This window comes from Pristiophorus japonicus, chromosome 4, assembly GCF_044704955.1.
Source record: "Pristiophorus japonicus isolate sPriJap1 chromosome 4, sPriJap1.hap1, whole genome shotgun sequence".
Classification (NCBI taxonomy): domain Eukaryota; kingdom Metazoa; phylum Chordata; class Chondrichthyes; family Pristiophoridae; genus Pristiophorus; species Pristiophorus japonicus.
In genome coordinates, this window is record NC_091980.1 from 39,154,262 (window position 1) to 39,178,105 (window position 23,844).

The window sequence follows — 23,844 nt, forward strand, 5'->3', positions numbered from 1 at the left end:
GGGTTGTACAAGGGGATAAACATACAAAAACAGCCCAAGTTTTTGAAAGTGTTCACATTGATTGATTGATTGATTCTACTAACTTAGCAGTGATGGTCACATCAATATAGCTTTTACTATATTGTAAATATAGTGTGAAACCCTTCTGGTCCTTCATGCAATTCCTCGTCAAGGAAAAAAGATCAATAGTTAATACCTGTTAGCATGCGTTAAAGATGAGCCAACTCCAGAATCTCTGCCATAATGGATTACTGATGGGTCCAATTCACTGACAGACCTTTCAGCATTATCCAGGTTATCAGCTGGTGCTCCCTCATTAACACACCCAAGGTGTTTCTCGATCTCCAGATGAATGTCCTTTGGAGAGGATGGGTAAGGAGATGGTGAGTCATTTGCAGAATCTGATTCTCCATCAGAAAACTTTTCTGTCCACTTGTTCACTAGTCTTTGGAGGCCATTCACATGTTCCATGACATCATCTAGTTCGGCAAACACATCATCATCAGCTGCATCTGCTACCTCTCCATTGTTCAGGTGAACATGGACCCCTGGGACATTATCATAAATGCTCATTCGATTGTCCAACAAATTATGAGTGTTGTGTCCACTATCGATCTCTTTTGAACTGCTTACCCTACTGTCCCTCCCAAATCTACTCCGACGATAACCATGGAAACTGCCGGTTCTCCAGTTTACTGAAGTGTTGTCTATGGGTGATAAAATGCCATGTTGAAGTGCTTTAGGAAATGTTCCTGGTTTGTGACCCTGTGGAATCTGAAAAATATCTTGACCTTTCTCATTCATATAGTTCTGTTGGCCAATACTTCTGCAAGGTGGTAGAGCTGAATTAAAATTCTCCATATACATTCCACCTCGTTTTCTACCCAAGGTTTGGTTCCGTGTTCTCAGGACAGGGCTGGGTGTGCTCACAGTACTACTGTTTTCTGATTGACTGCTACTGCTGCAGGTTTGGGAGGAATAAGATAGGCTTTGTCCAAGAAAGGGCTCATCAAGTTCTGCAATGTCAACACAATTGAGATTTCTCAATTTTTCATCATCAAATCCCTCTTGAAGCACAGGTGCACTGATCAATGGTCTGAGTTTTGGGTGATTGTCTTTTTTCAGGCTTGAACTTCTTAATCGAAGCCTTTCCATTTTCTTTAACAAACCCCGTCCCATCGTCTTTGAGCACTTTTTGGTGACCTTTTCATCAGTACAAAAATTCGAAAGCTCATTAGGGGATGGTGGGCCGCTGAATGAAGAGTCTGCAGAAGGCAATTTAATTGAGGAACACCTTGAGGAACTTCGACTTGTCTCGATATCTGTAATGTGGGTTTCAGAGTTCTTTGGTAAGCTGATACTATTGCTGCCTCCGCTGCTGCTGCTGCTGCTGCTGCGAATTGATGACACCTCATGTTTCTCCCCCAGCTCTGGGAACAGGATATCATCACTGTCGATGCTCTTCAAACATGGGCTACCAGGCAAGGAGATATTTTCTGGATGAAAAAGCTCCAATGCCTCCACACGAGACCATCGCTTGCTGTTCCTTTGAAAAGTCCATTTGTTGCTGATGGCACAAGGCTCTTCATCTTCTGAATCATCACTCTGAATGTGCAAAAAAAGATAAAGCAAGAATTGACTCTGCTCAAAGACTGATAAAAACAAATGCCAACACTCATAGGGCTCGACTCTTTGGTGAATTATTTAATTCCTCCTCATTTCTCATGATTCATCTTTATCAGGGCTGGAAGTGAGCAGAGCAAATTTTGCTCAGTTATATTCAAAGAAAGCTTTAAACAGAATCCTCAACATGTTACACAAAATCAACAATAACTTGCATTTATATAGTGTTCTTAAGATGCAGGAATTTGTTTGAATGTTTTCAAATAAGGAAAAAGACGACTATAGGATATAAAGGAAAGATGGAGAAGCTAGAATGAGGAATCGAACGCATGATTGAAACGGATGTTTTGGAAGATGATTTTTTTCTTAAATCGAAGGAAGCAGGCAGCAAGGGGAGGTAGCAAGGTAAGCAGAACTGGGTAGAGTTTTCGAGAACACATGGAGGGAGGTGGCGGATGGGGAGGGGGAGGTGGCAGGTGGGGAGGGGGAGGTGGTGGGGGCGAGGGTAGAGGTTGGATGATCAACCACTGATGGTGAAATGAGGGAATTGGGGTGAGAAATTCCAAAAACACAGATCCCATAAATGTTAGTAGTTCTTATTTAGACTTTAGGTTATGTGAAAAAACATCATATTCTTTTAGAGTATAAAGAAATAAGAAAGAGCATGAAACTTGTGGAAGAAGAGTTTTCTGGCATATCTGTTAAGCAGAGCAAACAGTGCACGCTGGGATCACGGAGCTGCTGTGGGACAAGCCGAAGCCAGAGAGAGATTTGAAACAAGAATTTTGACATCAATATGCGGAGGTATGGGTTGCCAGAATTTGGAAGGGCAGCAGTGATGAGGGTGCGGGTGTGGACATGGTTTGTGGCATCTTGGATGAGTTGAAACTTTTAGTGGGTTGAGGTGGGCAAGCCAGATAGGAGTGTGTTGGAGACCTTGGATGATGATGATGATGGCATCGTTTTGGGCAGTGGAAGAAGAGGAGGGTTGTAGTGCAGAAATGGAAAAAAAAAATCAGTTTTGATAATGAAGCATGGTGTGCAAAAGAAAGCTGAGCTCTGGGCCCAGTAGGGTGCAATATTCCACACCTCCTGACAGTTTGAGACGGCAGCCTAGCATGATGATGGGAGTTGAAGCTAAAAGCAATTAAAATTAATGATTTTTGAGTGGGTGAGTACAGGTTATAAACCACTTACAAAATGAATTATATAACTAGCTCACCCCTTAGTCCAACATCAACTAGACATGTAGCTATGGCATTCTTTCCATCAACATCATTTATTCATACACATACCTCTTACATTAGTTGCTTGCTATGCTTTGTTACATCCCTTCAAAAAAGGTACATTGTATTATCCTATGATTTGTAGCTCTCAAAAATTCAACATGAAGTCATGCTCTTATGCATATTTTTCAGAACACCTTATGTAAGAAGAGAGGACTTAGCACGAGGAAATGACTAGAAACACAATGTAGTCTTGTTAAAGGCAGATTGATTAACAGTTACTCATCAAAGGTGCATTTTGCTTGCAAATAAATCTTTATTTGGAGATTAATATATTGACTGGCCGAATTTATGTATTGAAAATGAACAGCTATTATTTTCAAGCTATATCTGTACAATACTTTATAATAAAATGTTACAGCTGTATGTATGTATTTGGGAAGTTCAGGAGATTTCCTTTTTGTTTGTGAGTACGCAACTAGAAAACGTCAAAAACCTAGTTACAATGAGAGTTAAAACAGGGCTTTGTGTTCCAAGGAATGTTCTCTTCTAATTAGAATTCTGCAGCAAGGATCAACAATTCTTACAGTATAATGTTGCAACATTGATTTGTTAGAGGAAAAAAAACAGATCTCATTATTGTTTAATCTTTAATCCCATAAATGTTGGTAGTTCTTATTTAGACTTCGTGTTATGTGAAAAAACATTGTATTCTTTTAGAGTACAAAGAAATAAAGAAAGCATGAAATAGCGGAAGAAGAGTTTTCTGGCATATCTAGAATTTTAAACATTTTTAATGGTGATGAAATCGTGTCATTTTCAGGCTTGACTGTTAATCTAGTTTGATGCCTCAAACAACATCTTTAAGGTAGGACAGAATACCTGTTGGTCAACACATTTGTACATTTTCTCTCAAGGGAAATACATGTCCCCCACCCCAACTACACACCGCTCCCCGGTGAGAAGGGTAGCCTAGGATCTGCTGACAGATCACCATCAGATGTATTTTTTATGAAGTGTATGAGTTGTGTGTTGTTTCACTCTCTGATTTTCCTTCCTCTGAAAAGGCCCAGTTGAGATTGGGAACTAACCACATGGAACAATATAAATGTTAATCCAGTGGCATACCATTCCAGCACAGGATTCATTGGTATAACCAATGAGAAATATTCATGGACTTCCAGGAGTCTCAATTTCTTAAACAGATATTGGATATTTAAGAAATTGCATTCAGTATTTTAAATTCCAATCACATGCAAAAAATAAAGTGCATGAAAACTGAACTTACCTTTCTCCTCTCTCTACTAATTTCCAATTTCATCATTGCAGATTTGTTCAATGTTTTCAATCGTCTACAAGAAGTAAATGTCTAAATTAATATATAGGCTATAAAAATAATAAGATAACCCAACTCCTTCTGTAGTGTTTTAGGACACACACACATGCATCCAAATCTATTTAATTAATCTATATACAAGTGCTGTGTGTTTTGATCTACCAAGATTAATGAGGGACATATTGTAGATTAAAATACAGATGAGGAAAGCTACTCATCCCATATTAAATTAGAAAACCTAGTCTCCCCATCACATCTAATTTTCTCAATGATTCTACAGCTTTTGTCTCCATATTCTACCTTTTCCAAATGTTGATTACTCAACATAAATCCTAAATCCACACAAGAAACAACCTGTATTTATTTGGTGCATTTCACAACCTCAGGATGTCCCAAAGTGCTTCAAAGCCAATGGATTTCTTTTGAATTGTAGTCACTGGTTATGCAAGCAAACCTGGCAGCCAGTTTTGCACACTGCAAGGTCCCGCAAACATCAATGAAATGAAAGACCAGAATCTGCTTTGTGTGTTGGTTGAGGAATGAATGTTGGTCGAGGAATGAATGTTGGTCAGGACACAGAACTCCCTGCTCTAGTTCAAAGCTGTTCCATGGCATCTATTCCATCCACCTCAACAAACAGAGAGAGCCTTAGTTTAACATCTCATCTGAAAGATAGCAGCAGCATTCCTTCCGAACTGCAGGAAGTGTTATCTTAGATTATCTGCTCGAGTCCGGATGTTGAGGCTTGAACTCAATTTTCTGACTCAGAACTGAGAATGCTACAACTGAGCTAACACTGGAGTAAGGGCTGTATCAAGTTTCTCTAATGAATTATAAACTATGTGAAGGTTGTAGGTTATTATTGGGATTTGATAAAGACTTGCATTAATATGGCGCTTTTCATGACTTCAGGACATCCCAAAGTGCTTTCGAAGTGTTGAAATGTAGGAAACGCAGTAGCCACTTTGCTGTTTGTGTGACCTTGCTGTGCACAATGTGATAATGGCAAGAAAATCTGTTAGTAATGTTGGTTGAGGGATATTGGCCAGTACACAGGGAGAACTATCCTGCTCTTCTTCAGAATAGTGCCTTGGGACCTTTAACATCTATCTAGGAAGGCCTCAGTTTAACGTCCCATCTGAAAGATTCATTCCTCAGTTCTGGCACTGGAGTGTCAGCTTTGATTTTTGTCAAGTCTCTGGAGTGGGATTTGAACCCACAACCTTCTGACCTCAAGTTAAGAGTGCTACCACTGAGCCATAGCAGGCATTAGTGCAAGTGTGTTTTAGTGAGGGTGTGGGACATCAGAGCGGAGTACAGAGTGTGATTTTGTGAGGGATGTAAAATTTCCAATGGAAGGTACAGAAAGATTTCTTTCCTCTTGAATTTCATCTTTCCTGCTGATCCCCACTTTGTTTTATTACAAGTCCACAATAATCAAATATTACTGGAATCAGTATGGTGCAAACATCTATAATTTTTGACTGGCAGTGGAATCTCGTGGCTCGACAATTACAGAATCTACGCGTGGCCATGATTCTCCAATGGTTTTACTGAAATGTAGAGTAATTTGTTTAGACTTGAGTAAAAGGGGAGTCATTTTAACTTTTGCCGATTGTGTAAACTGCCAGTTATACACACAATTTTCCTTTCCATTGACGTCAATGTTTTACACAATTGTTAAAACTCCCCCCAAAAATGTTAACATTGGAACCTTTTGATCATGATCATGACCAGCAGCAAACACGAACATCTCTCTATACAATTATTGTGAAGTGGCTCTAATCTCTTGCTGAAATCATACTGCATACACATTATGTAATGGCTCCTGTACAGCCATCCAGATCTATAAAACCACCAATTAACAACATGGAGATAAGCATCTTGATTTAGGCATGGATAAAGACTTACGATGCAAGAATCTTAAGATTCAGCAAAACATTGGGAGAAAAATACAGCAGCGTATGGATGCAAATGCAGGGGACCTGTGGCAATAATACTAGCTGCTGTCAGACAGGTAATACTCTCAGATACTTATAGTGCTCCACTTTAATTTGTATCAATTTATAGTCCACACACAATATTAAAATCTTTAGCGGAGGTTCCTTATCACAAATAGTCACTTTTCAAACTGGACAACCGAGTAGACCAGAGGTTCAACAGACCAACTAAGTTAAGTAGCTTAGCAAGCATTACTGCATGATTGAAGAGTCCTGTGTGAGAGAGGATGGGCATGACAGTGTGCAATTGATGTACAAGAGCTGTTATAATAACTGGAATATAAACAGATAATGGGTGGGTCCAATAATGGCAGGATTGAAAGTAAAATATCAAATGTACATTTTACGTGTAGGATTTTTGTGCATTTCTTTGCTCAACAGTGCTCCTCCAGACACTTATGTGCAGTAAAATACGATTTATTAGAGTCCCATTTAGAATCAGTCTCTAATCTGTGTTCACCACAAAGCCCTGTAATTAACCACAATTTCGCTATTACATCCCAGTTCCTACCGGATCTCTCTGCTGTAAATTCTGAGTGGTGCTCAGGACCCTGGATTCCTGATTCTACATAAATAACTGCTTTTATATTGCTCCACAGACCTGCGCAAGCTGACAACATACTTGACCCATGCATCAGTAGCCAGAACAACTGGCGCAGGCCCTTGGCAAGACCCTGCTCGCAACTGTTTCATTGCACGGTCTTAGGAGTTGGCCACTGGCACTTAGTTCATATTTGTGATGCCTTGTATGATGTAAATGTTTTACTGTGACTTCAAGTCGCTCATTGGGCAGCTGCAGAGCCTCAGATTAACTATGAGAATTCTAAAAAAACCAAAAGGAAACATTCAGATCCTTTGTAGACTACACAGAAGTAATGAGCTGTACACTTGGATTGCTGTTTTAATAAAAATATTAACAACTTTTATTTATAAAGCATGTTTAACATAGTAAAATGTCCCAAGGTGCTTCACAACAATTTTACATGTTAGATATTGACTGTTGAGGGAAAGTCAGAAAAAGCAGGAGATGGAAGTGTAAAAAGAGGTTAAAGGCTCGGGTCTGAAGCAACAGCCAAAATGCGCATGCAGATAGACAGGTGAAAAAAAAGCTAAAAAAAAGAAATTCAAATTACATTGTAAATAATAGGAGGGGTATACAATATTAAAATCAGTACAATAAAGATTAAACAAAATTAAGTATATACCAATTATAAATTAAGTTAACATTAGAAAATTAGCAATTGAAGCAAATTAAATCAGTTTAGTTAAAAAAAAATTCATTCCCTGTCCAGTGATTCTTTTAATATGGAAGAACTAATCACCGTCCTCCATCCTTGTGATGACATGACATTTTATTTCTAATTTTGTCCCCTTGACAGGTCCGTTGAAACTCTAGGCTCAAGCTGCCTCCAGCTGCTCCAAGCTGGCGCTGTCTGTTTTGTAAGGGCCAAGTTTTATTAAGGGACAAGCAATTATTGGCACATGCTTAATGCATCCAACATTATGGCCATTCAACACAGACCTAAATTAAAGTCCTGTACTCCATCACATACTGAATTTGAATACAAAAGGATCTTAAAAACACATGAATCATATAGAAAAGCTGGTCAAGGTCCTGTTAGGTATGATATTAGCCCAATGAGTACACTGATAACGCAAAGGTGATTTGGTTATTCAGTCGGGTCTTCTTGGGAAATAATGTATCCAATGAGATCATGGTATGAATCCTACATTTATCATAGGTCCATTAACAGAGGATAGAAACACAAAATTAGTCTGTGATTTTTGTGAAATGGGAAGTGTTTCCATTTGTGGGATCCAGTTTTAGGTAGAGCATTAATTAGATGCAAGGTAAACTGCATTATTCAATCTCAGCAATGTCTTTCAATCTCAGCCTTAGAAGAATATCTCCTGCCACCCAGTGTGAAATTTCAGTTTCCAATACCAGCTATCTTTATGGCAATCTCGCAGAATGGTTTGTAGGTTTGTTCTATGGGCTTAGCCCCTAGGGAACAGGATTGCAAATTCCTGCACCCATTTCATTTAGGATTGGGGGAGAGAGGGGAGAGCGAGAGCGAGAGCGAGAGCGAGAGGGGGGAGAGCGAGAGCGAGAGACAAACATTTCAGTCATTGAACTGGATTCGGTCCCAGAACTACCATGGCAATGTTCTACCCAATGTTTTCATTTAAAATTTTGTTTATACAAGTAGCTTGTGGAATTTACAGGGTCACAGTTGCATTCAACGTCATAAAAATAACTGAGAATTTAACAAAAATTACATTACATTTATCAAACGATATTTAAGTAGTAATTGCTTGGGCATCTGTGGGAAAAGTTTGAGATTACAGACCCTTTTCTATAAACGGAGTGATCAACTTGTACTAGGGCAAATGTCCCACGGAAGCCCAACAGCCTCAGGGGAAGGCATCTTGGCCAAGCCTGATCCTTGTTGTATACATGCATTTCCAACAAGGATTGTTGGACAGTGATCAGGAGTGGGAACCCTGGCTTATGTCCCCCTTGTTATGCCAGTGGGCAATTGTAGTAACCTAACTGCTATCCTAGTTTGAAGATTTATTAATTCAGGACAAAGTGGGGGAATTACCTAGATCTTCCTGGTCTATAATGTCAGCTACTCTCAGAGCAGAGCTCTGCAGCATAAAGTTTTTCATTACAGTTTTTATATTGTTCATCTTTAAATTATGACCAATCTGACCTGCAGCACTGTGATGTCAAGCAGAAAAGATGTACAAGAATGATTCCAGGAATGAGGGACTTCAGTTACATTGATAGACTGGAGAAACTAGGGTTGTTCTCCTTGGAGCAGAGAAGATTTGATAAAGGTGTTCAAAAATAACAGCTGGACAGAGTATATAGTAAGAAACTGTTCCCATTGGCAAAAGGGTCACAAACCAGAGGACACAGATTTAAGGTGATTGGCAAAAGAACCAAAGGCGACGCAAGAACATTTTTTTTGTTTTACGCAGCGAGTGGTTAGGATCTGGAATGCACTGCCTGAAAGGGTGGTGGAGGCAAACTCAATTTTATCTTTCAAAAAGGGAGTTGGATAAACTCAGGAGGAAGGAACAACAAATTGCAGGGCTACGGGGAAAGGGCAGGGGAGTGGGACTAGCAGAGAGTCGGCACGGGCTCGACGGGCCGAATGGCCTCCTTCTGTGCTGTGATTCTATAAACAAGGCAGATGCAAGGCAATAAAGCTAATTTATTAATGTTGTGCTGACATTAAGAGTTGGAAGATTTTTGCCCACATAGTAAATATACCTAACTTTAATTGCACATCTTGAAATATGATATAGTAAGCTGTACTTAGCCATTCTATAGTTATACCCCCCCCCCCCCCCCAATCTCAACATCCATTACACCAATGAACACCTCCTCTGGGTATTCTAGCTCCACTTTCAGCACTAAGTAGGAAGAGATGAAAATAACCATTAAAAGAGGCAATCTTTACTTAGGCTCATTGCCAAGATTCATACAAACTAGATGCACGAGTGTCACTGTTCAGTCTATGTTTTAAAACTATGTGACCAAAGCCAGGTCTTACCTGCACAGAGATTCTGTGGCATCCCTGTCTAAAAATTCATGATCATGTTTCACTACTTCAATATCAACAGGAAACTGGGAAGCTGTGAAGAATGAAATGGAAGGGAGTGATTAAATTGTACAGAATTCTAATATTAAACCATGATGAACTGTAATATTAAATCACATTTAAGCTTTGAAGCAACAATTTGCTTCTTGGGAGTTTCTTCGTACGTAGTCGTATGAGTCAAATGCTGTGATGGATGATGATTCAAAGAAAAGGCACGCACAAATTTATCCTTTCATTTAATTCCAGTTATCATCCATTATGTGCATCTATCAACGATTGGAGAGGAGCAGGGAAAACATTAACTGTGCTTAAAATTGCTGAGTTTAAAATTGATTTTCAAGCATTTATTTTGGTAGTTTATGGTTAATATTACAGCAATAGAATTACTTCTGACACTTAAATTTATTACTGACATATTAGTAACTTTTTCAGTGTTAGTTGTGTGGGCTGAAAACTAGGGGAAGAAAATGGTCACAACCGCAAACATGAGGTCCCAGAACCTACTGGACAGTCTACATCTAAAAAGGACAGGCAACTTAAAATCAAAACAGCTTACCTTCAAATAACTGGGAATACTGTGGAAATCCAGCAGCTCTCAGCCAGTCACAGGCGTCTTTTGCTTCAATTTCTGAGAGGAAAAGAAAAAAAAAAACAACATTTGCTCCACATAGTACAGCAATACACTATGGCAGTGCACACTGTATTAAAAAACAGTGTTAGCTCCAGTCCGTGGTGATGTAAACTGGGCAAGCTGTTTACCCACCAGGGCAGAAGAGCACACATTTCTGAACAGGACAAGCTGTCTTGGCAAAAGAGCGATTTATTTCAAAATTCAAAACACATTGTTAAAAAGAAACAACATATGCAGAATCAAAAGTGCTGGCATGAATTTAGCAACTTTAGCATTCCTGCACATTACCTCTCCAAACGGAGTTTATCTTGATGGGAACTGTGGGCACGCACAAGCAGTGGGCAGTATCACCAACCTGGTGCCCCCATTGAGCCACCTTTCTAAGCATTGTCCTGCAAGACTGTTGCCAACTGGAATCTGAAGGAGATATTAACACTCGGGTTTTCCAGTTCTGCATCATTGCTTGACATCAATTGGCTGTTTGTCCAGGTTTACTTCCACATTATATAAAAAAGAGACACAACAACTCAACTGTTTCAGCAGCTGCCTATTCTAGTCAAATCTACTGACAAACAATATCTCCATTTCCTTTGCAGGCTCCGGTTCGTTAGTTATCGGTTGCTTACAACTATTGAGATTCTCCTACAATAAAGCAAAATGTAATCTCTCGACATGCTGTTTAAAGCAATCCGTTGGCTTTGATCTTGCTCAGGGCACATCCACAAGGATAGGAATGAGGTGAATCAGCAGATTGTGAAGACACCTGAGCTTAGTATTTAAACCAATATTTCAAAACTTTGAATACTGGTTAAAAATAATGTACAAAATGTGTTTTCTACCCACACTATTGTACATAAAGATATAATGGCCTGCTTTAAAGCCAAATTTGTGTTGCTTTGCTCGGTTGTAACAAATATTTCACTGATCGAACCTATGATACAATCTCAAATAATGTGTTTCCCACCAGTATCTTTCTGGTTTGAAATTCACTAGTTTCCAGAAGTGCCCCCTCTATACTGTTGACTAATTTTCTCGCGTGCGATATTGAAGAAGTCACACTTGTGTGGAAAAATACGTGTGGATAATAAATGAATTAAAGTGGTGAATGTATTGTGTGAAGTTTATGGAGAAGTGATGGATGTTTTCTAGTCACATGAACCTTCCAGTCACCTCCCAGCTGAGTGTGGTAATGGAGTGGTTGGTGGCTCCACAGATAGCCTGTTATTCTGGACCTCGAAGAATCCCTTGCCAGCCACCTGCCATCATAATTAAACGGTCGCATGGACATTGAACTAGAGACAGCAGATGGCACCTAATTACTGCATTCTTCTACAGGGTTAACCAAAATAATTATCTAATGATCAATATTAGATACAAGGGTTTTCCCGCAATTTAACAAGAACACGATTTAAAAGGACAGTACAAGTTATAGAACAATTCTGCAATTAAAAAAAAAAACATCTTTTCCTCAGTCAGTGACAGAAACAAAAAAATAAAAAAATAATTGAGTATTTATATCAGTTGCTTGACTAATTTAAACCCATTTAAATTGACCAGTGATGGAGAGAAATTCTACTGGAAATTGAATTGGGATTTCAATGGGTAATTGTATTACATCATGTGGCATTGAACCACGCAGACCAGGAAGTTCCAGGTTCAACACATGTTGAATTGCAACTGTGACAGTGGTGGGAGTGCTATGATTAAACTTGGTGTTCACGAGGCAGGGAAGGCTGGGCCGGGGTGAGGCAGGTGCAAGGTAAAGAAGGGCCAGTGGTCCGATTTCTGATCGCTCTCCAGTAACTCGGTTACAAGTGTGCACAAATGGAGGAGAAATTATGGCATCTATGATGGCACCAGTGAAATAACCCATTAACACTTGCATCAAGGCTTTCGCATGAGGAATGCAATGTCAGTTTTAGCCCAAAGAAATTAGATTACAGTTTGAGTTATGTAGGACCATGTCACAATTGTTGTCCACCCTAAAATAAATTTTTTTTTTTTTTTAAAACCCCATCTTGTGTCAGGTTTCTAATTCTACTCCCCCAGCAAAAAATACTTAGAACAGTTAGAACAGACTGGTAGCCTTCAAGAACCTGGAACCCTTCAATGGGATGAAAATCAGGTGGATTCTCCAACGTGGAAGATTATCACTGGATCACTTCCTGATATCACCCACCCCACCCCACCCCTCCCTCCCTCCCTCCCCCTGTACAATGCGCATTGATCCCGTTTCTCCTCTGTACAATGTGCACTCGTCAATGGGCTGGGCACACAGTCGCTTTATTAGGAGAAACTCTGCGGCTTGTACTTTGCGGTTGATCGATCATCAACAACTTGTATTTATATAGCGCCTTTAATGTAGTAAAACATCCCAAGGCACTTCACGAGTATTATAGGACAAAACAAATAAATTTGACAACAAGCCGCAAGAAGAAATTACGGCAGATGACCAAAGGCTTGGTCAAAGAGGTAAGTTTTAAGGAGTGTCGTAAAGGAGAGAGAGAGAGAGAGAGAGAGAGAGAGAGAGAGAGAGAGAGAGATGGAGAGGTTTAGGGAGGGAATTCCAGAGCTTACGGCCCAGGCAGCTGAAGGCACAGCCACCAATGGTTGAACAGTTGAATCGGGAATTGCTCAAGAGGGTAGAGTTAGAGAAGCGCAGCTATCTCGGGGGGGGGGGGGGGGCGGTTGGTGGTGAGGCTGAAGGAGATTACAGAGCAAGGGAGGAGTGGAGGCCATGGAGAGATTTGTAAACAAGCCTGCGAATTTTTAAATCGAGGCGTTGCTTAACCAAGAGCCAATGTAGGTCAGCGAGAACAGGGGTGATGGGTGAGCAGGGCTTGGTGCGAGTTAGGACACGGGCAGATGAGTTTCGGATGATCTTAAGTTTACGTAGGGTAGAATGTGAGAGGCCAGCCAGGAGTTCATTGGAGTAGTTGAGTCTAGAGGTAACAAAGGCATGGATCAGGGTTTCAGCAACAGATGAGCTGAGGCAGGAGCAATGTTACGGAAGTGGAAATAGGCAGTTTTGCAATTGAACAGAACACAAATAACCCCTTAATTGTATATAGAGTAATGATTACATCATTGGCACCACTGAGCTGAATACAGTACTATGACAATTAAAATGCCGCACATTACTGCTTTGTTAAATATTCCCAGCTCATTAGATTTATATAGCTCTCCCGAATGCACTAAAATAATCATGAAAATAATTTCATTTGAAGTTGAAGGGTCCGAATCCTGAACAATTAAGTATCTCATGTATTGCAAATGAAAGGGGCAGGAAATTCAGCCCTTAGAACCTCAGTCCAATTTAGCCTAATGGATGTTTTTGGCTTGATGTTTGTTGGACAATCTGTCTCCTCACAAAAATAATCAGGAAACCTGGCAGCCTTTGAAAACTTGGCAGTTCTGACGATGGCCCCGACTGCAGTACGTGCAGATGCAATCATTCTTATCTGGTATCTACTGGAGTCTTGGATTGCTTGATTGAGCGTAACCGTCTCCAGAACACAGTAGCTTACCACACGCAGATGCACGTACACACCAGCTGCCAGGGATCCCAAGCACAATGCCCTCCCTATATTGGCTATGGATTTTTTACATTCTTCAAGCAAATTCTTTTGCCATTCACTCTATACAATACAGTATTAGGCAGTGTGCTCTGGAATACAACAGGACACACCATCCCACTCACATTATACTTTTCGCTTCGCCCCAGACTGAATTTGAATTATAGTCATGCTCTCATACCCCTGATGTCATGCTCTGTTATCCATTCCATCCATAGTGTGAAGTTCGGTCATGCCCTCCAATGCATACTATAACCCCATTTGATATACCTTATCTTCATTATTTAGTTCACAATATATCTCTAGACATGGACCATTTACTTTTCTTTTATTTCATCTCCAATAACCTAATGCCTAAAAGAAAATTAATACAATCCTCCTAGTTAAGCCCTGGTTTTAACTCTGGATGGGACACCTGAACAGTATAGTTCAAAGACCGTTTCTGAAAGTGAAAGTGCCAAAACCAGCAAAAAAAACCTGGATGACAGTCTGGTGTGTGACATGAAAGAGTGGAAATTTCTCAATTTAGATAGGACCAGGAATTTCTCCTTGGTTCCCAGTTCATACCAGGCAGTATCCAGAAACCAGATGGTTTGCTTACAATCAGCAATGTTGCTGATAAGATTAAACAGAACAAACTGATCACAAGACCTTCAGACCCCTCATCAATGCTGCCCAGTGGCCCAAACTTTACACCACCTTGTGCAGATGGTGGAAAGCAGCCACAAAATGTGAACATGCAGAAGGTCCCAATGATTCCGAAATACAATGAAAAAAAACACAGGAGCTGCGCATCCTGGACAAGCTCACACCACAGATATTTCAACAGTTAATGAAAGAAGTTCAGAGCTGACAACAGCTATTAAGGGAGTAGCTGTTGCCACTCCTCAGAAAGCTTCAGATATTTCACCTATTCTAATGCGTCACAAACCAACTACCTCCTAGGACATTATGTGGACTCCTAATTCTGGTGTGAACTCTCCAAAGAAAATTGCGAACTCTGGCGGTGTTGAAACCAAACCAGAAGTTACCATTCCCTGTTCTTGTTATTCGTCCCATCTTATCCACATTCAATCCTAAGAAAGGTGAAGGAAACCTCCAACATTTGGACTTGTCAAATAGTTGGACGTCATAGAATGTATTCTGAAATTTTCTGTGGAGCCGATTTGCCTACGCCGGAATGTTAGAAACCAGAGTAAAACAAGCAGCGACACCAATGTGTGAGAGAGAGAGAGAGAGAGAGAGAGACAGGGAGTGCAGAGTTATGTAGATGAGTGGCAGAGTTTTGAGTTTTGGCAGACATCTCTTACAAGTGGCGCAAACATTCATGGAAACTCTAGTGATGCATTAGTGCAAAACTGGCATAAATTGGTTACGCGTTAATTTCCTCGGAAAAAAATGACATTCTTCTGCCATAGTTGTGTCAAACCTTTCCAGAAAATTCCAGGCCTCTCAATTAAGTTATATAAAAATATTTTGAAACTGACTGAAAAAGAGCGCAATTACATCTAGAGAATAGGGTGGCAGCAAGGGGAAAGATAATGACAGCAGAAGCCTTTCTGCTAGGATCCCGAGACATCACACCAAATTATTTTATGAGGCGGGGGGACACGGGATATAATGTGCACACAAAATAACTAGTGTGATTGGGAGCTTAACAATGTTATAGAATGTTACTGCTTATTTTAATAAATTGGTATATTAAAAAAAGGACCATTTCCACAATATCAGTTGGTTACTGGAGTTAACACTTGGAAGTGGGAAGTGTCTCCGGAATTGCAGTGGCATGGAACTTCTCGCTGCCAGTATGCCCCAGCTCTAATCCCTTTCCAAATCCTGAGAGTGTGGTCATTATCATAGAGGCAGTGAGCGTCATGCCATTTAAGGCTCTCTCATGGTCCCTTTGGGGTTGGAGTTGCAGGATACTCCTGCCAAAGATGCAGTTCTTTTCAAATGATCCTGGCCATGACATTTGCCAGTTTCTGAATGGCAGTGTGGGCTGTCCTCGAAAGTAAAGTAATGTATATTGCCACCAACATTTAAAAACCTTTTCTTTTTTTAAAAAAGGGATGGAGACCAGATGGTAATTGGTCCCGCACCAAATTCCTCCCTACAACAACAACTTGCATTTATATAGCACCTTTAACAAAATAACTAGTGTGATTGGGAGCTTAACAATGTTTTAGAATGTTACTGCTTATTTTAATAAGTTGGTATATTAAAAAAAGGACCATTTCCACAATATCAGTTGGTTACTGGAGTTAACACTTGGAAGTGGGAAGTGTCTCCGGAATTGTAGTGGCATGGAACTTCTCGCTGCCAGTATGCCCCAGCTCTAATCCCTTTCCAAATCCTGAGAGTGTGGTCATTATCAGAGGTAGTGGGCATCCTGCCATTTAAGGCTCTTTCATGGTTCCTTTGGGGTTGGAGATGCAGGATACTCCTGCCAAAGATGCAGTTCTTTTCAAATGATCCTGGCCGTGACATTTGCCAGTTTCTGAATGGCACAGAAAGTTGTTGAGGCCAATTCACTAAATATATTCAAAAAGGAGTTAGATGAAGTCCTTACTACTAGGGGGATCAAGGGGTATGGCGAGAAAGCAGGAATGGGGTACTGAAGTTGCATGTTCAGCCATGAACTCATTGAATGGCAGTGCAGGCTAGAAGGGCCGAATGGCCTACTCCTGCACCTATTTTCTATGTTTCTATGTTTCTAAATCATCCTAAGGTGCTTCACAGGAGCTTTATCTAACATGATTTGATACTGAGCCACACAATAAGATAAAAAAGGTCATTTTTAAAGGAGCATCAGAGAGAGGTAGAGGGATATAGGGAGGTAATTCCAGATCTTAGGGCCTCGGTAGCTGAAGGCATGGCCACTATGGTGGAGCGATGAATTGGAGGCGTGCAGAGATCAGAGAGTTGTAGGAGGTTATAGAGATAGGGAGGGGTGAGGCCATGGAGGGATTTGAAAACACGATGAGAATTTTAAAATTTGAGACATTGCCAGACCGTGAGCCAATGTAGGTCAGCGAGCACAGTGATTATGGATGAACGGGACTTCGTGCAAGTTAGGAGATGGGCGGCAGAATTTTGGATGTGCACAAGTTTACGGAGGGTGCAAGGTGGGAGGCCGGCTGATCGATTAAAACAAGAGCGAGAAAGTGAGCACGCAAGCCTGTGCTCATTCATGCTTGCCAAGAATGAAATGCTGTGGAATGTATCCCCTTGTATGGTCAAGTAGTCAGGACAGGCAGGACACAGGGCAGGTGCAATAGGATGTTTCCCCTACACTCAACCACGTGTCTAAACTCTAAGCTTGAACGTATATAATTTCCATTTCCCAAACAATCGACCCATATGGAATTACAAAATATTAGTGCCATTTACAGCACATTTAAGGATAGTGTTGTCCTGTCGGCTTATCAGAGCCCTAGAATTTAAAGAACGGTGCTCTAAATGCACTGCGCTAAAATATACATTCAAAATCATGGAAACCATCTGAAGTCATTGACTTGATCTCATCAATACTCGAGCTTCATTCCTTACAGTAGCAAAGATACACTGGGGCTAAGGAAAAACAGTTCCTTGTAAGAGTTATTTTTGGAGTTGTGATGCTTGCGTGGTAGATGATATTTTCAGAGTTCTCATTGTTAAGAACGTTGTCAGATTAAAAGCCCAATAACTGCTTAGCTTAATTTAGCTTTGCCTAAACTCTATACCCCGATGATGTCTCTGTAACCCTAATTGATTTCTTTAATACATGCACATTTAAAAACATGACAGAAAGACCATAGAGCAAGATTAAGATTTTGCTTTACAGATAAAGATATTTTTATCCCCCAACAGCTTAGAATATTTGGCTGCCAAGGAATATTGCTTAATTGGGAGGGCACCCAGGCAACTTGCTTCCAGGCTTTGACCAATTCCAGCCATTAACTGACCAACTGGTGCTGCAGAAGACACAAGGACTACTTTGTTCTTTCACGATCTCCTTGCAGAGAGAGAGTCAGAACTTCCCTCCATTAGATCAGAAACTCACTGCATTGTTGGAGCCCAACACCCATTCTAACTAAGTACCGATTCTAAGAGTCAGAGGACTTGTAATACACAAGGTGTTACCTAGCACCCAGACACTGCACTGTCTGATCAACCTGGGAGAGATCAAACATTTCCTTAATGTGTGAATGACAGCAGTGTAGTATAGGTACAGTGTCGAGAATCCGGAAGCTTCGGGACCGAGGCTGCTCTGGATTCTGTGCATTTCCAGACTTCGGACGTCTTTCCGTCGTCCAGAGTACGGAAATGCCTGGGCCAAGGTAGGTAGGGGAGGGGCGGAGGTCGAGCGACGGCGGGGCTGAGTTGGCCAGAGGCGGGTTCGACGGCCCAAGGGCAGCGGCGAGGTCCAGATTACGGATGACCCCATCGCGGATCGTCCCGGTGTCCGGAACAGTACCGATTCCGGAACTCCAGATTCTAACATTGTATCTTTATCACTGTCACCTAGAACCCAAAGCTTGCCAATAGCCAAGTGGGCAAATGGACCATTGAGGTGGTACCTAGTCATAAGTTCAGGAAATCCCTAAACTCCCACCTGGTCTGTACTAAGTGAGCTGATTTCAGCTGGAAGGCTACAATGTAACCTTGGTGTCTCATGACTATGGGAGGCAAAAGAAAAATTAGCAAAGGTTTCTGCTCTTGCTTGCTACCCAGCGAGTCCAGTTGGAAGTGTACGTGCGAGGGCACAGTTGAGTTTGACTGTAATGATAAAAAGCCGGCAGTGTCTGTGAAATGATACCTCAGTAGGAGAATAAGCAAGGAAAGAAAAGAGAATGTTGGAAAAATAAAATGGTCATCCTCAGAGAGAGAGAGAGAGAGAGAGAGAGAGCTCCTCTTGGCTAATAATGGGCGCGATCACTCTACAGAATATTTGGCGCATAACTCATTTCTAATTTGATGAATTTCCCCTTCGAGTAACTTACATTCCGACAACTTTCACTGCAACAGCATGATTCAGACAGCAGCAGTATATGTTACATCATTTTTATAGACATGTTCCTTAAAGAAAATCGATCATGTATTGCAGCTGGCTTAGACACTTCTTTAAACAGCAGCTTTCTTCTCCCCACATCTCAATTTCACTCATACAATGAGAAATCTAATACTTTCCACTGCTTGTCTGGAACAGCAACTTCTCACCAATACAAACTGATCACAGTAATGGTTGACTGTTCAACTGTGCTATGTATTCTAAAGCACACAAATGTTTACCAGCTTAGTGAATACATCGTACAAGGTTCAGACCTAGTTGAAAACAGATGTCAGCTCTTCAAAATTGATCTTTGGTCTCCAGCCTATACATCACGTAAAAAGGAGTTCATCCACTTCTGTCCCTCTCCCCTCATCTCCTAAACCGTTAACAGACCCATGCCAAAGCAACTACCTTTGTGATTTGGAAAATTAAGTGATTAAAAAGATACTTTATAGCTCCAGTTACCTTTACACAGTATAAGGATTAAAAAAAAAGTTTTTTCAAAGTTGGCACTTATTTTTGTCTATTCGATTAATGCCTCTATTTTACTAGATCAGGACTTTAATACTATAGATATTGTAAAATGGGCATGGCTTATTTTAATAAAATTACTTCCTTGCTCATTCTACCAGCAATCCAGTGAACCTCAAACCAGCTACATTTCAAAAGCAGAAAACTCAACAATTTGACAGCACACAGAAAAGCAAAGATAGCCTGTAGATACTCACGTTTTATAATCATCTTACTGTGAGGGCTCACACCGAATGTGAAGCCTGGCAGAGGTACCAAGACTCTTGCTCAATGAATTAAATATAAATCTTTCCTGAAGTTAACACATCACAAAAACTAATGTGCATTTTCCTGTAGTTTAGGAAGTTACTGAAGATCCAATATTCAAGCTTAAATTCCTCAAGTGATTTTACTTCCTTTCACGAAAAGCAAAAGTTGTGTCCCCACCCCTTACAAAGACATTACTTTATAGTACACTGCCCCGAACTCCCTGCACAGCTGGTGTATGTATGGCTTTAAGCTCCAGCATTGGCATGAACACTTACTGGACTCTTCCATTTGTGACTTAGGGGTAACGAGCTGTCAAAGTGAAGTAAGTACGCTCAGAATTCTTGTGCCACTTAAAACAGCGAGTAAACTACATCCAGTTGCCGCTCGAGGGGAGTCCCTTCTACTTGATTCAGGTAGACTGTACATATAATTAAAAGAAATGAGAGTGTCTCTCTTTCCTCCCCCCACCCCCGCAGTGTAACCCTATTCTACAGTGGAACACTCCACGAGTATGCAGAAATGAATTACTGCCTATAGAATGGATCGGAATGGTCATCTCCAGCTGACCAGCACCTGCACCAGAGACTTTACCTCCAGGGTTAATGGATTGCTTTTGAGGCATAGATTAATGGTTGCACTTAATTGAATAATCTCTTTCAGTAAAACCAGAATACAACATCATAGTAATGTGAATCTAAGAGTAAACCCAAGTTGTTTATAAAAAAACATTTTAAAGAAAAATCACTTTTAGGTCCTGCTGCGCAGAAATAGTTCCTATTCTGCAAGATCCAGAAATTATTACAAAGCACCAAAGTTTAGAAAAATGAAAATTTATAAAAAGCAAGAAAAAAAAATTAAACTTGGGATACCAATAAGTTCCAGTATCGAGATTTAATTGATTAAACATTAAAAAAAATAGAATTTTGCTGCAGATCTAAAATTATAGCTAGTGCCAATTTGCAATTGTAATCGAGAACTGATACCTGTGGCCAGGTAGCTGCTTGTGTCAGAGACATGAAGAGTTGGAACTGCAGAGTAAAAGTGGCACCTTTGTTGTATTTGCTCTTGGATTGTACCCCAATAGAGCCATTGTGGAAGAAGCGCTATTGGAAGCGGTTTGCCTCATACAAAATTTAAAAAAGCATTCTATGCTCTTCACTAATTACATTTATCAGGTTTAAGGTAGACTACTATAAATTACAATTGGTGGGATGTCCATCAGCCCAAATCCAACCTAAAGACAAGTTTCTGTAAAGTTTGAAATATTTCATATTTAAATTCCCAAAAGTAGGAGGAACAGAGCAAAGAAACTCCAAAAATGTAACCTGGTATAATACAAGTACTTCAATAAATGTGCATTAATAGTCTTAATATGTGAATATTTCTAAGTATTGTTGCAATCCAGAGATTTGATTAATACAACAACTTGCATTTAGAGAGCACCTTAATGTAGTAAAATATCTCAAGGCACTTCAGAGGAGCGTCATTAAACAAAATTTGACAGTCACATAAGGAGATATTAGGACAGATGACCAAAAGCTTGGTCAAAGAGCTAGATTTTAAGGAGCGTCTTAAGGAGGAAAGAGGAGTGGTGGTTTAGGGAGGGATTTTCACAGCTTAGGGATTAGGCAGCTGAAGGCATGACTGTCAATGGTAGAGTGATGAAAATCAGGGATGCGCAAGAGGCCAGAATTAGAGGAATGCAGAGATCTCGAAAGGTTGTAGGACTTCAGGAGGTTACAAAGGGAGGGGCAAGGCCATGGAGGCATTTAAAACATGGATGAGAATTCTAAAATTGAGGCGTTGTCAGACCGGGAGCCAATGTAGATCAATGAGCACAGGGGTGATGGATGAATGGGACTTAAGCGAGAGTTAGGATATGGGCAGCAGAATTTTGGATGAGCTGAAGTTTAGAGGGTGCAAGGTGGGGAGGCTGACCGAGACAACAGTGAGAGTGTGTGTGTACATTTATGCTCGCCAAGAATAAATATGCTGTGGAATTTTTTTTTTTTTTTAAAAACAAGAGTTCCTGGGATGTGGCTGTTACTGGCACAGCCAGCATTTATTGCCCATCCCTAATTGCCCGTGAGAAGGTGGCGATGAAGGCCTTCCTGAACTACTGCAGTCCTAGTGGTGAAGGTACTCCTACAGTGCAGGTAGGGAGGGAGTTCCAGGATTTTTTTCATTGAATCAGAGTTGGTCTCCTGGCTTGATGGTGATGGTGAAAGTAGAGTAAGGGATATGCCTGGCCATGAGGTTACAGATTGTGGTGGAATACATAGCTCATGAATGCCCAGTTTTGAGCTACTAGATCGGTTCTGAATCTATCCCGTTTAGCATGGTGGTAGTGCCACTCAGAGGGTGCCCTCAGTGTGAAGACAGGTCTTTGTCTCCACAAGTTCACTGCTATCAATGTGGTCATGGACAGATGCATCTGCAACAGGTAGATTGGTGAGGATGAGGTCAAGTAGGGTTTTCCTTCACCACTGCAGGAGGCCCAGTCTGGTGGCTATGTCCTTCAGGACTTGGCCAGTAGTGGTGCTACCGAGCCACTCGATGATGGATATTGAAGTCGCCCACCCAGAGAACATTCTGTGCCCTCGTTACCCTCAGTGCTTCTTCCAAGTGGTGTTGAACATGATTCATCAGCTGAGGGCAGGCAGTCGGTGGTAATCAGCAGGATTCTTTGCCCTTCCTTGACCTGAAGCCATGAGAGTTCATGGGGCCGGAGTTAATGTTGAGATCTCCCAGGGCCGCTTCCTCCCAACTGTATACTACTGTACTGCCACCTTGGGTGGGTCTGTCCTGATGGTGGGGCAGGCATATCCAGGGATGGTGATGGAGGAGTCTGGAACATTGGCTGAAAGGTATGATTCTGTATGGCTATGAAAATGTGTGACCGCTTTCCCAATGTTGACACAAGTCTCCTGATGTTATTCATTTTGGAAAGTTGAAGAAAGAGAAATGGTAAAATGTTAATCGGATCAGAAAAGCAGAGACACTTAGGATTGAGATGAAAACAACTTTAAAGTTAATAAGAGTTATTCAAAAAGTACAAGATCCTAGATTTTTATAAGTAGAACCATAGAGTACAATAGCAAAGAGGTAATACTCAACGAAATAGTTATATTAATGTGTATGTATGGATGTCCTACTTTAGGAGGATGCCAATGCTATGGAAAGCATACAGCTTTAGAAACGAGAAGTGACAAAACAAACTGGGATTCTATTGATTAGAAGAGGCAAAAAAGATATTCAAAATTCTGAAGGGTATGATCAGATATATGTGGAAAATTTATTTCCACTACCAACTCACCAAGCAATGAGGGCATAAATTTACCAAAATGATGAAGGAAGAGGTTAAAACATTTTTATGCAGCGGTTTGTTGAATTTCCCATCAGAAACGATGGTGGAAGTGAATCTATAAATAGCTTTTAAAAAGGAAAGCAGATAAATATTTGAAGAATAAAAACTTAAAAGGGCAAGGGAAAGACCATGGGAATAGGACTAAATGGAGAGTTCTGTGAAATGGCACAGGTGTCATGGGCCAAATGACCTCTTTCTGTGCTATATTCTATGATGGTTGCGTCCTTTGAAGCCTCTTGCTAAGCTTTCCTATCCATTTCTGACAGAGTCTCTAATATTCTTCAACAACAATTTTGTTACAAAAAATCTGGAAATAAAACAAAAACTGGCATCAGTAAGTTACCATAAAGCAGTCAGTCATAAAAGCCCAACTAGTTCAGTAATGTCCTTTCGGGAAGGAAATCGGTCATCCTTACCTGGTGTGGCCGGTGTGTGATTACTGTCTCACACCAATGAGGTTGACTCTTAACTGCCCTCTGAAATAACCTGGCAAACCATTAAGTTGTATTAAAACTGTTAATCAATTGCTCAATAAACTGGCCCACCACTGTCTTCTCATGGACAGCTAGGGATGGGCAATTACCTGCCTTGCCAGCGACGCCCAAATCCAGAGAATGAATATATATATTTTTTTTATATAAATGAGTCAGAAATGATGCC

General features: G+C 40.7%; 1 protein-coding gene across 1 annotated transcript in view; it reads right to left on the reverse strand.

Moving 5' to 3' along the window:
* The window catches only part of LOC139262876 (rho GTPase-activating protein 7), a 48,741-nt gene extending 28,723 nt beyond the window's left edge, over positions 1 to 20,018 (reverse strand). The window contains exons 1-5 of the mRNA XM_070878106.1: positions 19,766 to 20,018; positions 10,356 to 10,427; positions 9,752 to 9,833; positions 4,138 to 4,201; positions 197 to 1,605 (exon numbers count right to left, since the gene is read on the reverse strand). Of these exons, the coding sequence (XP_070734207.1) occupies positions 197 to 1,605; positions 4,138 to 4,201; positions 9,752 to 9,833; positions 10,356 to 10,427; positions 19,766 to 19,778 (1,640 nt within the window). The 5' untranslated portion in view covers positions 19,779 to 20,018. The remainder of the gene's footprint in view (positions 1 to 196; positions 1,606 to 4,137; positions 4,202 to 9,751; positions 9,834 to 10,355; positions 10,428 to 19,765) is intronic.
* Between the last annotated feature and the right edge of the window lie 3,826 nt (positions 20,019 to 23,844).